General features: G+C 40.5%; 1 protein-coding gene across 1 annotated transcript in view; it reads left to right on the plus strand.

The window, feature by feature from the left end:
• Positions 1-16,738, plus strand: part of cacna1ba (calcium channel, voltage-dependent, N type, alpha 1B subunit, a) — a 222,977-nt gene that overhangs the window by 204,117 nt on the left and 2,122 nt on the right. The window contains 3 exon segments of the mRNA XM_072387079.1: positions 2,105-2,143; positions 2,605-2,845; positions 5,555-5,775. Of these exon segments, the coding sequence (XP_072243180.1) occupies positions 2,105-2,143; positions 2,605-2,845; positions 5,555-5,775 (501 nt within the window).

Consider the following 16,738-nt stretch of genomic DNA (forward strand, 5'->3'; position numbering starts at 1 on the left):
AGGACCTGTTAGATAAGTAGGATTTGAGCCACTCAAGTGCCACACCACTGATACCAATAAGGTGTTCCAGATTAAAATATCGTGGTCCACTGTATCAAAGGCTGAGCTGAGATCAAATAGAATTAAAATTGAGCAGAAGCCTGAGTCAGCAGCCAAACCAAGACTAATCAAAACAAAGTCCAAAGTCCTGTAACCACATTTAAATCCCATTGAAAATCTTGGGTTTCAAGAAAGCAGTCATCCACGAAAGCACCTGGACGAAAGACATCAGAAGTTATGAGAAATTATCATTTATTGTAGGTCACAGAGGTCAAAGGATATACATTTTTAGTGTTGATATGTTTTTATCTTTTACTAATTAGTTATGTTTAGCACATTGTTCTTAGAAATCACCCTAATGTGCATTATTTTACTGAAAGTGTTTCCATATGTTTGCATTGCATTTTACGCTCATCTCAATCTCGTCTGTTTGCAGTTTAGTTGGCATTTCTGATCTCAGCTGAACTGCATTTTAGTTGTTAGACTTAGCAGCTCACCCAACTTTTAACAATGTATCCACACAATATTAATATTCAAGCAGAAAAGTACAACACTTCATCTCACCACCTCATCTAATGAGCACTTTGAGGTGGTGGTGAAAATTTCTATGAACAAAGCAGTGAGACCGCATCAACGTTAGAATTTAATTTGTACTTCATGAAGGACAGTGTCAGCTCTGAAGCAGTCTAAAATTCATGACTTATAGAAACAAAGACGGGGTGTTACACAAAAGTGGACAACCTGCATGGGAAAGAAGTTTTTCAGTTGCTAACTTAACCTCTAAAGCCACCTCATTTGCAAACAACTGATGTGACCAAGTAACTCCTCCTATAAGGTAAATGTCAAGAACAGTGGTGTGAAGGGAGGACCCAGATCCAGAACTCAAAAAGCAAACTTGATTCATTAACAAAAAGGCAAGAACAAAAAGCGCGGCTGAGCCGAATATCAAAATTGTAAACTGTGGAATAACAAAACAAGACTGTGGCTATGAATAAATAGACGAGACTCGACTAGACTAGATTATGGAAGCAAAACATGACCTGACAAACCGTGCACAAACGTGACTGGAACCATGGGAAGTGAAGTGAGGATTCTGCTATGACTGAGGGAAACCTGGAAACAAATACTGTAGGGAGGTGATTGGTGATGGAGTGCAGCTGTGAACGAAAACAGGTGACTTGAGTGAAACTAAGTGACAGGAGAAAAAACATGACAAGAAATTAACCTAAAACCTGAAGACAAGACATGACAAAAACAAAACTCAAAATGTGAACGTGACAGATAAACATGTATTTATATACGGAAAAACACAGAATAACATGCCCTTTCTCTGAACTAGAAAAACAACACCCAGCACATGCTAAAGGATAATTAATCATTTTTCATCACAGTTGACACTAAGCTTACGACTCCTACAGTGATAAGATTATGATATTCACCAATAACATTGGGCAATGCGTCTTTTTTGTAATAATTCGTCTACAATTTGGAAAAAAACATGCCAAAAATGCCTCTCCTGCATTTTCTTGGTAAGCAGGGTGACATATTCTGCTTTCACGATTGATTGCCTCAATAACACGACACAAGTTCTGTGATCGTTATCAAGAAGTGCTCAGAGTGGACACACAAAAATGGCAGAGGACTGTGTCAAGCACTCTCTTGGCTGTTTAACCCCAAGCCCTTATTTTTGGAAACAATTGAAAAAAATACTGCAGGAAAAAATAGGTAAACAAAGTGTGATTACATATTTTGGAAAAAATATATATTTCCACAATATCTCTGTATATTCAAATAGCTCATTAGATTTTGGTCCTAAAACTCTTTGTCCAGCATATGGACATTTCTGATGCAGCATTATCACCAAGGGTTATAACTTAAATTTTGCAGTATTGTGACATACATAAATAATTGCTATGGTTCCCTTTTAACTATATAGCTAGAGGTAAGTAAGAAATGTTTTGGAATCTATTTTATGATCACCAAACACTGTTTTGCTGAAATTACTTAATTTTCCTAATCTCCTTCTATACTTTTTGTACGTTTTTCCATCTCTCCTCCATAACAGCAGAACCACTCACGCCAGTCTCCAGGGATTCATCTGGCTGTATGTACACACTGTCACACATCATTCGGTATATGACATGGTTTCTGTCAGGATGTATGTAGTCTTATGTGTGAACACATAAATCTGCAGCACAAGCAAAAGCTCTTGCTGTTATGCCAAGAGCACATTGTGTCCCATCTTTACTCATTGTGAAAATGACATGTGTCAGTGCTTTACTAGCAGGCTGGTCAGGTGCTATCACTGCTGAAGCCCTGACGTAAAGCTACCAAAAAAGTTTTTTCAGTTGACTCGCTAATGGGATCGTTCATAACATAAATATGATTCACATTCAAATATATTCATTGAATTGTAATGTTTTTTTGTCAACATAAAGAATGAGTTTTTAAAGCACAGGTGGATGAATCAAATGAAGTTATACTCTGAAGCTGAAGTTCTATAAAATAAATTTATATCTGATGTGATTCTCAGTGAAACCATTACCATCCTCCCTCCTCCTTCAGTCTGTTCCTGATACCAGCCCTATGAAGCGCTCAGCCTCCACTGTGGTCCCACAGCGATCTCATGAGGTCAACCTAAGGGACCACACTTTGGAGAAACACCGTCAAGAGCGAATACACCACCATCACCACCATCACCGCTGCCACCACCGCAGAGACCGAGACAGAGATAACAGTCGAGATAAAGGAAAAAAGCAGAGGTCTTTGGATGCACCTCTGGGTAGTCATCCCGCCAGTTCTGCTGGTCAGTCAGTCATTAAATACACACATTGTTGAGATTAGAGTTTATAAAGAAGTGTGGTATCCTGAAGTCCTTTTGTTGGACAGCAGATTGACTCATCATGTTTATGTTTATGCATTTAGCAGACGCTTTTATCCAAAATGATTTACAAATGAAGTCATGTCATGTCCATCATGTGATATATAATCCAGAAATAAGGTTATTGTCAATTGACAGTTAATTTGTCAATTGACAATAGTCAATTGTTTGGTAGAAGTTTAGTTAGATAAGATAAGATCCTGTGAGCTCCGAAACTGGACAATCCTAATCCCACTGAGCATATAACCCTAACCCTAACCCTACAACATACACTACAAAATATACTGCAGTGTATCTTATGTCTAGCTAGTGTCACAGTCTGCTCTGTAACACTTTATGTCATGTCACAGTTTATGTTTAATCATGTTATGTTCTAGTCATGTTTTTCCCCTGTCACGTTCAGTTCACTCACGTCAGGTCAGCTGCACCTCATGTCACTGATCACTCCCTTCACAGTATTTAGCTTCCTGGTTTACTTTCAGTCACAGCAGAATCCTCACTATCCCTCCATGCTTCGCTGCACTAACATAAGTCTGGTTTTCCTGCCTCATAGTCTTGTTATCATAGTTTTGCCTTGTTTTGTCACAGTCATAGAATTTATTCATAGTCCTGTTTCGTTGCCCTGCGATGGACTGGCAACCTGTCCAGGGTGTACCCTGCCTTTCGCCCAATGACTGCTGGGATAGGCTCCAGCCCACCCGCTACCCGATTAACGGACTGTCGGTATAGAAAATGGATGGATGGATGTTTCGTTGCCTTTCGCAGTCATAGTCTTGTTTTGTTAATGTTAAGTATTTTTGAATCCAGCTCCGCCGTGCCTTTTGTTCCTGCTCCCCTTTTTTGTAAATAAACCTTTTTGAACGAAGGAGCTGCATCTGGGTCCTACCTTTCCTCGATCCTGACAGCTAGCAGTTAGTAGTGGCTTTATGGATGTCAGTGCTGACTGATTAGTACATAAATTTGTTCCAAACTGAATTGAAGAATATATTACAGATCTGACAGTGGGATCAATTATGATATACAGACATGGCCACTCACGCCAGTCTGCAGGGTTTTCCTCTTATTCCATCAGCTGGTTTTCTGGTATTTATTACCGTAAATTCCGGACTATAAGCTGCTACTTTTTTCCCAGGCTTTGAGCACTGTGGCTTATAATCTTTCATGCCTCCAAAAACATTTTGCCTCATAACATTAGACCAATAAAATGAACAAATAGTTCACAGTGATCCAATTAAATTGTACGATAAATCAAACACACTTACACTACTAAATTATTGTAAATCGTCATTTGTACTCACCCTCAACATGGAAAACAAACTAAGAAATGCATATCATGCAGCTTCAATCTGAGCTTCGGCGATCAATCTGAGATGAGATTGTGAGAGCGACAACGAAGAGACTGAGGTGAGTTACGAAGTTCTGAGGCTGTTCAATTCGGATACAGAAGATGACTTTGATGGTTTTAGTGCGCAGGAGGAAGATGAAGAAGGTGATCAATGACTTAATCTACTGTCTTTTTTTATTTTATTTTTAAACAGCCGTATTACAGGCACTGTTTGAAAAAAAAACATTTACGCCACATATTTGTGCGTTACTGATAGTATTTGTTCATATTACAATACATTGAATAAAAAGTTTAAAAACCCTCGTGTGTAACACCTTTCTGTGTAAATATATCTCATATTACAATGTGGACACCTGCGGCTTATAATCTGGTACAGCCTATACAAGTACAAAATGGATTTGCTTTTTAAAATTAGAGGGTGCAGCTTATATTCAGGTGCGCTCTATAGTCTGGAATTTACAGTATATATTTTTCTGCAGCTTCTTCTTCATCGAAGTAGTCCAGACATCTCTTTTCCATATTTACTCGATTGTATTTGTTGTCTTATGAATTTTTTGGTCAGAACACAAAACTCAAGACAATATTTGAGGGTTGCATGCAGCAAAGGACCCCAAGCCAGGACTCAAACCAGGGATGGCTGCATCGAGGAGTTTCAGCCTCTGTATATAGGGCACCTGCTAACCTATGTCCCAAGGCTTGAAATAAACAGTATTTCTAATTGGAAATTTCAAGCTTATCCTTCCAGCTAAACTGCTTTTCATACTGTACATTTTCAGTAGGGTAAATTGGATGGCAGTGTATGTTTAACTTAAAGCGTTATGGGTGGTTAACACATCTTTGTAGATTTGTTATAAGCCACTAATACGAAAAGCAAAGCTAAACTTGGATTATCATCAAGTATGATTGTTACTTAAGTTATTGCATCATGTCTGCAATTACATCTGATAGAAATTTGAAATATTTAAGATTACCTTTATTTGCATGGTAAATTGTTAGTGAGAACTTGGTCAGCTTAGAAAATGTCAAATAAATGGTCACATTAATCCATGTCCCCAGAAACATAAAATTGTAGAAGCATCATTGTTAGAAGCTGTTTCAACATGCAACTGCAGGAAAATTGCTCAATGTTGCTTTATCATGGTTTACTGAGTTGCATGAACATAATATTGAACACTGATCCAATATACTCTTGTTATTGCTTTTGGTAAACTGTGGTTTTCTTCAGCCCTAACAAAACTCTGAAACTCAGAAACACCACCTGTCACCTGCAATATTTTCTTTCTCCACAGTAGCACCAAGAGAGCCAGAATCTGACATAGATGCTCCCAGAGAACGAGCTCCCCGCAACAGAGGACGTTCACATGAGAGGAAACATCATCACTCCTCTGCAGACAAGCAGCGTTTCTACTCTTGTGACCGCAACTGTAGCCGGGAATACTGCTATACCAAATCTGCCACCGCAAGCTGTGCTGTCTCTACTAGTGAGGGGCAGGAAACCAGCAACATGCAGGTGGGAAGGCACAGGCATGTAGAATAAAATCAGACGATACTCGATCACATAAAAGAGATGAGTCCATGCATATCAAAATCAAAACTCAAGATTTATTTAGAGTTTTCGAGGACCTGCTGATTGATTAGGCCTCATTCACCAATATCTTCTTAAGAAAACTCTACATCGGATTTGTGAACGTATACTTCGACCAAGACATTGCTCATATCTTTGCCCTTAGATTGATGAATGTCAATGTTTTCGTAAACTGAAAGGACATGCCAGCTGTCCCAATTTTGCATAGGTAAACACCCGACAATGCCCATAAAAGGGCATGAGACACATGAAACACATCCCTATAGGCATTGGGGAGTGAGTATGGGCATGTATCTGAGTAAATAAAACCTCCTGGTGAGTCTGTGGGTTGGTCAGTGGTGTTATTAAGCAGGTGCCCAGGCCATATCCTCGATCTCCTAAAAAAATATTTCATAATAGAAAGACACTGTTTTTGAAATTTTTTATTCATGAAATATATGAGCCATGCATCATCAGCTGCTCCTCATCCAAGGAGCATGCCCACACAGCTGTTTTGTATGGATCTAGTGAGGGTGCTTTATGTGTCTGGAGTTTATTGCGCTGATGGTCTTTGGGAGACCAGCAAGAGAATTAAATCTCTTCTTGATTGCGACTTGTTCTTCAGCTGTATATGGAAACGTTATGTACTTTGTGGCCAGTTTATTTATTGCTTTCACGACTCACAAGAGAGTGCAGCTGATGGACGGCTGTGATATGCCCACCCCGTCTTCCAGCTCCCGCTGAAAATGTTCTAGTGGCCAAAAAAGCCAAAGATTAAGAGAACTTGCACATATGGTGGAACAGGATTGGACCATTTACACAATGTCACACAGCAGCGTTGGCTCTAAATTATTGCAAAGGTCCCTGAGAACAGCCCTTGGTAGCCTAAAGAGTTAAAATAATTACTCATCACTCTCTACAAATGAATCTGCATGGTCAAAAGATTTGTTCCCTTTATAAGGCACAATCTACAATATTTAACAGCAACAGTAAATCTACCATTTTTGTGAGCAGGCCTGTGTGACGAAGAAAGGCCATTTTGGCATATAAAAAGAGTGGAACCACCGACTGATTGACTTAATGCAAATTGAAAGGTTGGTGTACTTGATTTATCACAAAAAGATTTGTAAGTTACCCAACGTTATTTTAAAATGTCTGACAAAATGACTGTAAATGTATTATTGTATTTTATTCAACTGACCAACAGAAGACAGCACTTATTTTGTTCAAACTTGTCAGCACTCAAACGTGCGCAAGAGTACCCCTGAGTGTTGGTTGTGATAAGAAAACATTAGTGAAAAGTGTGTAAGTAGGACTTCAGAACAAATTAGTTTTTAGGAACTGTTGGTGAATGAGGCCCATTGCTAGCAGAGGTTAAGGCCTCTAGTTTCATGATTAATTGAAAATAAACTTATGTCCAATGTAATGAGTCCCATCTGTCATGGCTATGAAATAGCCTATCCACACAGGTGGAACCCAAAAGCAAATTGACACTGAGGAATGGAAGGAAAAAACAGTTTATTAGTAGAAGTCAGTTGAAAGGCAAAGCCACAGTGAATCCAGTCCGGTGATTATCTCTAATAAGGGAGGAGGTCCAGGAGTATTCAATAATCATTCATTATTGCGCTCAGTGAGCGCTTACTATGATTCCAGGAGGGGTCCAGCGAAGGAGTGATACAGGTGAGCAGGCAGGTACAAAAGCAGGCAAATGGTATATTTGCAGGTTGTCAGTCCAGACACAGAGATTGGATCAGTGGGGATATCCAAGATCACAGGAGAAGCAAAGCTAAACTGATAACACAGGGAGAGGCACAGTTAAACAGAAAGCTTTCTCAAAAACCACAGTGGAACACTGGTCATCCTGATTACCACAGAAACAGTGAGAACAATCAAGCGAAGACTGGAACTCCTGTAGATCCTTAAGAAGCCAACTCTAAACGAGCACAGATGAGCAGCAGGTGTGCTGGCAGGGACAGTCCAGATACCTGCTCGGAACTCAGAACACAACCAAAACACCACAGCCATGACATGACACCATCCAAATATAAAGCCCCTTACAGACTTATACCCATCCATCCATTTTCTATACTAATCCAACTGTCGGATTGCAGGGGTGCTGAAGCCTATCCCAGTGGCCATTGGGCGAGCCTGGACCCTGGACAGGTCACCAGTCACCAGGGCCACACAGAGACAAACGAGACAAACAACCACACACACACACACACACACACACACTCCTAAGGACAATATAGAGACACCAATTAACCTGACATGCATGTTTTTGGACAGTGGGAGGAGGCCAGAGTACCCAGAGAGAACCCACGCATACACATGGGAACATGCAAACTCCACACAGAAATGCCCCAGGTGGGGACCGAACCTGGAACACTCTTGCTATGAGGCGACACTGCTGAATGACACAGACATTGGCAATAGGTTAATTTAGTTTCTATTTAGCAGTTCAGAAGACATATACAGTCTTAACTGTTCACATTTTTCTACATTGATTTTGCCTATGAACATTAGCTGCAATACTAACATTGCATAATCCGATCCAAATAAACTAGAGACAACTATTCAAGTGTTTGACCTGCAGTTTAGGATTATTCAGTTCAATTCGGTATATTTATATAACACTAATTCATAACACAAGTCATATTAAGACACTTTTAAGGAGATGATAATCAAGTTCAATAGAAGTCCAATCATATACAGTCCTATTCTGTATGAGCAAATGCTCTCAGTTCCCAAAAGCTCCCAAACCACCACCATATATTTTAAATACAGTCCTACAATTTTAAAAGACTGAATTAATTCTTATGGGTAACTCTATGAGGACATACAGACTTTTGGTTGTTGACGTGGTATGTTATCTGACAAACAGCATTGTTTGACACTGTGTACAGTAAAAGATCACGTTTTTCTCGAGTTGATAACTTATTACAGTTACCACTGTTACAGTGGTGCATTTAAACACTCATGAGTATATCACTGACTGTTCAATATGCTTGAACATGTAGAAAAGTGATATTTTCCTCTCCTTCAATCTGATGCTGTTTTATACAACCACTGCTTACTCAACATCCAAAAATGAGTTGTTGTGGTTACATGTTGTTGTGAGAAAGCTATATGTTTAAACTAGTTAGATTAAGTCATTATTTTACATGTACATGACGTCAGGTTATCACCTCTCTTAAGTTAATCACCTTTTCAGTAATTTAGATCTATACATATTTACTGATTTTGAGTTTTAGTAGGGATAATTTACTGAAAATATCTTAGCTGTCTTTTAAAGTACACAGTCACAGTTAAAGTAACCTTATTACAGTCAATAGTAAGATACTACATGCCTAACTATTAAAGATAGTTAACTATTCAAATCAAATATGCTGCTTTTAAATTCAACATTTTTAATCAGTGTTTATGACAGTGAACCTGTTTGCAAAAACAGCCCAACAGTCAAGACAAGTGAGCCAAGCTTGTATTTAGCATGTTATTTTATTAAATGAACACAAATTGGTTTCAAAGAAAACCTGAAAAGTGGATTAGGATAGATTGTCCTGACATGATTGCTGAGAGCAGTCTGGAAATGTATTCCAAACTTAGTTGCATTATGTAAACCTTAATCATAAGTATATACTTTAATAACGCTATTACATCCTATCAGAGTTTTGCAGCTTGATGTGACACACAGTCCTGCTTTGCAAAACTGAGTGTGTCAGAGTGGAAAAAATAAGACACACATTTGGAATAAGGGGGAAACCTGAGTGACGCGCCATGTTTTAAGGGATATTTATAGGTAATATTAATTTGCTGGGCTAAAATATAATAATATGATAATGGCATAGGCACAATGTGGACATGAGTCATAAATCAAACAGTAACATGTAATATAGGAATGGAATTATTGAAGAAGGTTGAGCTGGAGAGTAATACTTGAAAGTTGACTGGACAAAAATATGTATCTATGAAATAAAATAATTATTTTTAGAAGGTTATTTTCCAAAAATGATGATTAGAAAGAGTGAACTCATCTATTAAAATCATAGTGACTTATGACAAACAGTTTTTGGCATTTCCTGGGAGAAGATATTCTTAATGGAAGTCTGTTTAAGTTAGAGAAGTGAAACCACAGGTCGTATTTCATTCTCACTGTTTTTTGACAGCTTGTGCACTTTTCCTTTTAGTTTACTGCCATGAAACTAGAGGCCACAGTTTTCCAGAGACAGCCTATGTCCATATGGGGAAAAAAAATCACGATTACTATGGTCTCTCTTTCTGTTGTTGGATGTTACATTTCAGGACATTTAAAAAAAAACATCTGGTCCTTACCATGTGTTGAAATTAGGTAAATTCAAACTCGGACGAACAACACAAGACATATGACTTTGTATCATTATTAATTTGTCAAAAACTAAGCCAACATATCTAAACGATGTGTGAAAGTCCTCTTTAAAGTAAATAAAAGGGTTAAGTAGCAGTCAGGTGCTGCTAATTAACTAACTGTAACTGTAGCATACCCAGCTGATTGATGGTCATAGGCCTTGACTGATGGTTCAGTGTTTTATTTTAGTGAATTTCCTTCACTCATGAACTCACCGTAAGAGCTAGAAAAGGGAACACAAAACGTTTCCAACTAACATTCTGATTTTTCAACACACATACCACGAAAGACAACAAAAGGCACACAATTACATTGTTTTTAGATTAATGAACACACTTGTAAATTAACTATAGAACGAACAGGAGCTAAGCTAACGCCGATTAGCATTAACGCTAGCAAAAGATGAGATGTGCTCAGCAAAAAATATCCAAGAAATATCACACAAAAGGCACAACAATTACAATTCGGTGTTAAACCTTGTATTAACTTAAACAATCAAAACTTGTGCCATATCAGCCAGGAGCTTATTAATAATAGCGCTTTCTTCTCCGTGAATGTACTTCTCTGCACACTTTCACGTGCGGACTCAACTTCGACCGGGGTGCTTTTCAAAATAAAAGTTTCCATTTCTAATGTAAATACTTAAATAATAACCTGGCTTCAAAGAACATTAATAAACTTAATGAACTGTGCTTCGAAACAATAATCACATCAAAGGTAATTTACACTCCCACCAAATCATTACTGGTTTTCATTCCAATATTAGATGTAAAGCATGAATGAAGTGACCTTCAATTTTTAATGATAGAGCTTATAAAATTGTCCATAAACTCTTCATACTGTAAAGGATATGGCTGTGGAGTGATGGGTGGTTAAACCGTCTCTAGGAGCAGGATCAGCTTCTGTACTGGACGTTGGACGTTCAACGATAGATGGTTTGCCAGAACGCTGTCCCTCCCTTCCCAACTTCAGATCTCCAACACGAATCCTCACTCTTCTCACCAGTCCATCTTTATCAGTTGTTGTCTCTACCACTTTAGCCAACTCCCACGCGTTGCGAGGCAGATCCTCTGTCCTCTCCATCACGATATCGTCGACCTTGAGATTTCTCCTTGGAATATGCCAGCGTTGTCTGGTGGCAATATTGTAGAGGTATTCTCTTCGCCACTGACCCCAGAACTGCTCCGCCAAATACTGAACACAGCGACTGAACACGACACACGACTTACGAGCATACAGATCCTCTTTGATGAATCTGCCGGGAGGTGGTAAGGCTGTAATGGGTTTCATGGTAAGCAGGTGATTGGGTGTTAGTGGCTCTGGACTATCTGGATCATTTAGGTTGTCAACTGTGAGTGGACGACTGTTCACAATAGCTGCTGCCTCATAAAAGAATGTCCGCAGAGAGGCATCATCCAGCCTGCCTGATGAGGATGAAAGAGTGGAACGAAGAACATTCCTCACCGTTCCGATCTGTCTCTCCCATACACCTCCAGCATGGCTTGCATGCAGAGCGTTCATTCTGAAGTCACACTGTTTCTCAGACATAAACGTGTTCAGACGATTAGCATCCACTTGCTTGAGAGCTTCATTTAGTTAGTTTTTAGCTCCAACAAAGTTAGATCCTTGGTCACATCTTATGTCATGTACTGCTCCTCTTATAGCAATGAAACAACGAAGTCCATTTATAAAGGCATCTGTCGACATGTCGTCTAACATTTCAATGTGGATAGCTCGACAGCAAAGGCAGGTGAAAAGCAGACCGTATCTCTTTTGTACTTTGCGCCCTTGCTTTGTGAAAAACGGACCAAAACAATCCATTCCACAATAGGTGAAAGGTGGTGATGGATCCACACGCTCAGACGGTAAATCTGCCATTCGCTGTTCCTCTGTGAACTTTCTGAGTTTCCGACATGTAACACATTGATGCAGATACGTTGCGACAGCTCTGTTAATTCCTGGAATCCAGTATCCATTTGATCTGATGTTATTAATAGTCAAGCCTTTGCCTTGATGTTGAACCTTCTCATGACAATGAGCAATTATTGCCTTGGTAATGGGATGATTCTTGGGTATAATCACTGGATGCTTCAGTGAGGTAGGGAGTGATGCATTTTTCAGTCTTCCTCCCACCTTGAGGAGTCCATCTTGATCAAGAAAGACATCCATCTGAAACAGTTTACTCTGAGAAGGAAGTTGAGTTGCCTCACTGAGTGACTTTATCTCTTTTCGATATGCTTGTCTCTGTAGGTCTCTTATGATGATGCAGCATGCATCTTCTCGTTCTTGTACAGTACTGTGGTCTGTTGACTTATCACTTCTGATGCGACGAATGAGACGAGCAACAGCCTGGATTGCTTTTGACCATGAAGAAAACCTTGACAAACGGTCTGAAAGACTCAACTGTTCCAGTGTCTGAGTGTTTAGAGCCTGAATCCTTTTGACTTCAGGCATCTCTTTCTCCCATACAAACTGAGGTCCTCTGAGCCAGCTTGATGTGAGAATCTCACTTGAGCTTGAACCTCTCGATGCGAGGTCTGCAGGGTTGTCATTGGTCGATACATATCGCCATTGTTGAGGGGACGAGCTGAGATGTATTTTCTGTATCTGATTTGACACAAAGGTATGAAAACGACGTGCCTCATTGTTGTTATAACCCAAGACTACCTTTGAATCAGTCCAGAAATATTCAACAACATCTGTCAAACCAAGCTCCTCCTTCAGAGCGTTGCTTGCTGTGACTGATACGACAGCAGCTGCCAACTCAAGCCTAGGGATTGTTGTGACCTTGATTGGAGCCACTCTGGACTTTCCCATAACCAGAGCACATGAACACTTCCATTTTGATTCACTTGTCTCAAATATGAACACTGGCCATATCCACAGGTGCTTGCATCAGAGAAGTGTTGTAGCTCCTTTCTAACAACTTGTCCGAAACCAGGGGGCACATAGCAGCGTGGTATGATGATTTTTTTCTAAATCTGCAAGATCATTCTTCTAGCGCTCCCATATTGGTTGCAGTTCACCGGGAAGGGGATCATGCCAGCCTGTGCCATACCTACACATTTCCTGAAGCACCCTTTTTTTCCAGTGAGCAGGAAAGGGGCAACAAACCCCAGTGGGTCGTAAAGGGACGCAACCGCTGACAGTATACCACGTCATGTTGCTGGCTGGTCTTTTTGGCAGACACAAAATCTGAAGGTGTCTGATTCAATGTGCCAGTGGATTCCGAAGGCTCTCTCTAAAGTCACATCCTTGAAGACTAGGTCTGGAGCCTTCACTTTTGGCAGCATGTTCAGAAGGAGGTATACTCTTCAGCAGAGATTTGTCATTACACATAAATTTGTGCAGTCTCAGTCCACCCATAGCACAGAGCTTCTGTGCTTCCTGTGCAAGCTGAATAGCATCATCCACATTTTCTATGCTAGTGACACCATCGTCAACATAAAAGTCTTTCATGATGAAACGTGAACCAAGGGGAAACTGACTCTCATTGTCCTTGGCGAGCTGTTTCAGTCCGTAGTTAGCACATCCTGGAGATGACGCAGCTCCAAAGAGATGAACTTTCATGCGGAAATCCTGTGGCTCTTCATTAAAGTCACCATCTTTCCACCACAGGAAACGTAGATAGTCTCTGTATTTGTCAGCTTCATACACGTAGAACTGATGAAACATCTTTTCTATGTCACACATCAGTGCAACACGGTGCTTTCTGAATCTGAGAAGCACACCATTCAGATTATTCAGCAGGTCTGGGCCTGACAGAAGATGGTCATTCAGGCTAGTTCCCTTGTACTTGGCAGAGCAATCAAAAACCACATGGAGTTTGTCAGGTTTTTTGGAGTGGTACACACCGTGGTGGGGAATATACCATTTCTCTCCTTCCTTACCTTGATCATGAACTTCCTCTGCCTCACCTTTTCTGATGATTTCATTCATAAACTTGACATAGTGTCCTTTGTACTTGTCATCCTTTACCAGTTTTCTTTTAAGGTGACTGAGCCTTATCATAGCTAGATGATTATTGTCAGGCAGATAGGGTCTCTCTTTAAAGGGGAGTGGCATCTCGTAATGTCCATGAATGTTCCTGTGAATTCCTTCCTTTAACCTAGTCAGGAAGAGGATGTCTTCCTGAGACACAGTCTTAGTGTCCTTAGTGTCCTTAAAATCAGACTCGAGAACCCTTATTGCCTCTGCTGGAGTCACTGGAGGAAGCTCTTTGACAGTAACTCTGTGGCACATATTGGTGATGCTGGGTGGGTAATGGTGTGGTGGCGAACGGCCTACAATACTCCACCCTAGGTCCGTGTGGACAGCATATGGTTCACTATCTCCTCCAAGGATTACCTGCCGTGGTGCCAGTGCCCGTGGGCAATTGTAGCCTATGAGCAGACCAACTTCACACTCCAGCTGTGGGGGGATTTCATCTGCTATTTTGATGAGAGGATTCCAGTGCCTTGCCGTTTCACAGGTAGGAATGTGTGTTCGATTTGCTGGTATGCAATCCTTGGTGTAGGCAGGAGGGAGATCGATGTGAAATGTAGAGCTGTAACCTCTCACTCTTAGACCTGATACTCTTTGACTATGTATTAATGCATCCTTTCCCATCATTGTCGTTAACTTCAGTCTTACAGGAAGTGACTCAGCTTGTAAACCCTCGCTAACTTCCTGGTCAATGAAGACTGTATCGCTTTGGGTATCAAGCAGCGCATAAACAAGTCTTTCCCTACCTGGATTGCTGACAGAGGAAACCCACACTGGCACGATCATTGAAGTGTTGGTGGGTGGTTCCTCAGTCTCCACACTGAGAGACAAAGTGGTTGCTGTTTCCTCTGTTATGCTTTGATTTGAGACTGACGTGGGTTTGGCTTTAGTGTAGTTGTCATCATGTAGAAGCGTAGGATGTCTTCCTTTGCAGCTATCACACGAATATCTATTGCGGCAGTCCTTGGCATTATGGCCTGACTTCAGGCAACCATAGCAAAGTTTCTTTTCTTTCACATATTTCCTTCATTCTTCCAGAGCTTTCCCTTTGAACTCAGAACAGCGATTAAGATGATGTCTACTGTCTTGACAAAATATACATGGTGGCTTTAAACTTGTTTTTAACTGACCTTGAGATTCAGCCTCGGTGACTGTCTGTGTATGAAAAACACTGGATTTAGATCTCCTTTCTTTCAGATGATGTTTCTCTGAGTTAGCCTCTGATGAGTGGAGAGCGTGGAATGAAGTAATAAGATTGCATGCAATCTCTGCCTCAGTTACAATGAAGACAACAAATTCCTGGAAGGTAGGAAACTCTTGCTCATCTCTCATGACTTGAGTGACCTTACGGTTCCACTGTGATGCTGCCCAGTCAGGTAGCTTCTTAACCAGTTTCTGATTTTCTTCACAATCGTTCAAAATGTCCAGACCTTTAACATAAGGCATGGCTTCCTGACATGAGTGTAAGAAATCAGCAAATGCCCTCAGTCCCTCAGCATCTCTTGGATGGATCTTTGGCCAGTTTGCCAGTTTTTCCCTGAATGCTCTCTGTATAACAAAGGGCTGACCATACCATTGGTTGAGACGGTTCCATGCAACCTTATAGGCTTCTTCATCAATTCTATAAAATATGCCATTAAGTGTCTTTCGAGCTGGACCTCCTACATATTTTTTCAGATAATGCAATTTGTCAGCTGAGGAAATGTTCTTTTTATCTATGAGCGATGTGAAGGCAGCCTTCCATTCAATGAACTGGATTGGGTCACCCGTAAATACAGACGGTTCCGGCATTAGGAGTCTGTTGAGAGCTATGGACTGTTTGAGCCAGATAACTCACATCTGTCCGTGCAGGTGATGTTATCACTGTGACATTGGCAGGCTGCTGGATGGAGGCTGAAGACGTGGGTTGTTGGAGATAGACGTGCTGTTGTTCCTTTGTGCTCCTCTGATCAGCAGAATGAACACTGGCTTCCTGCATTATTTCCTGATCATAGGTTGTAAACCTAGCTCGTGCAGCTCTTATGTCCTTCTCTGCCTTTAAACCTCATACTCTGCCTCCTTTGCTGCTAATTCGGCTGCAGCGTCTGCTCTTTTTACTGCTATGACGGAGTGTTGGCTGGAACCTTTACTGGAGTGTTTACTTGAACGTGAAGCTGTGGATCCGTAGATGGAGTGAGCATAATCTCTCTGAAGAAGCTCATGAAGGCGTTGCTTTACTTCTTCACTATCAAATTCCCCATCAATGCCTGAAATCCTTTCAAAAGCAATCTTAACAATATCTCTTGTCACTGCCTCACAGGCGTCAACACGACGTCTTGTCTCACCAGATGGTGTGAGGTGAGCTCTAATTTCCATATACATGTTTATAACATTGTTCTTTTCGTCTTCTAGTGTGTCTATAAGAGCTGCAATGTCACTCTGTGGAATGTTTACCTTTAGCTGCTCTCTAGCCTTACGTGCCTGGGTCTTCCATTGTTCATAAATGTGAGTCGACCTTTTCTCCTTTTTGTGAGCCTCTTCCTTATGAAATGCAAGCATCTT

Source organism: Leuresthes tenuis, unplaced genomic scaffold, assembly GCF_036924035.1.
Source record: "Leuresthes tenuis unplaced genomic scaffold, fLeuTen1.0.hap1 SCAF_6, whole genome shotgun sequence".
Classification (NCBI taxonomy): Eukaryota; Metazoa; Chordata; class Actinopteri; order Atheriniformes; family Atherinopsidae; genus Leuresthes; species Leuresthes tenuis.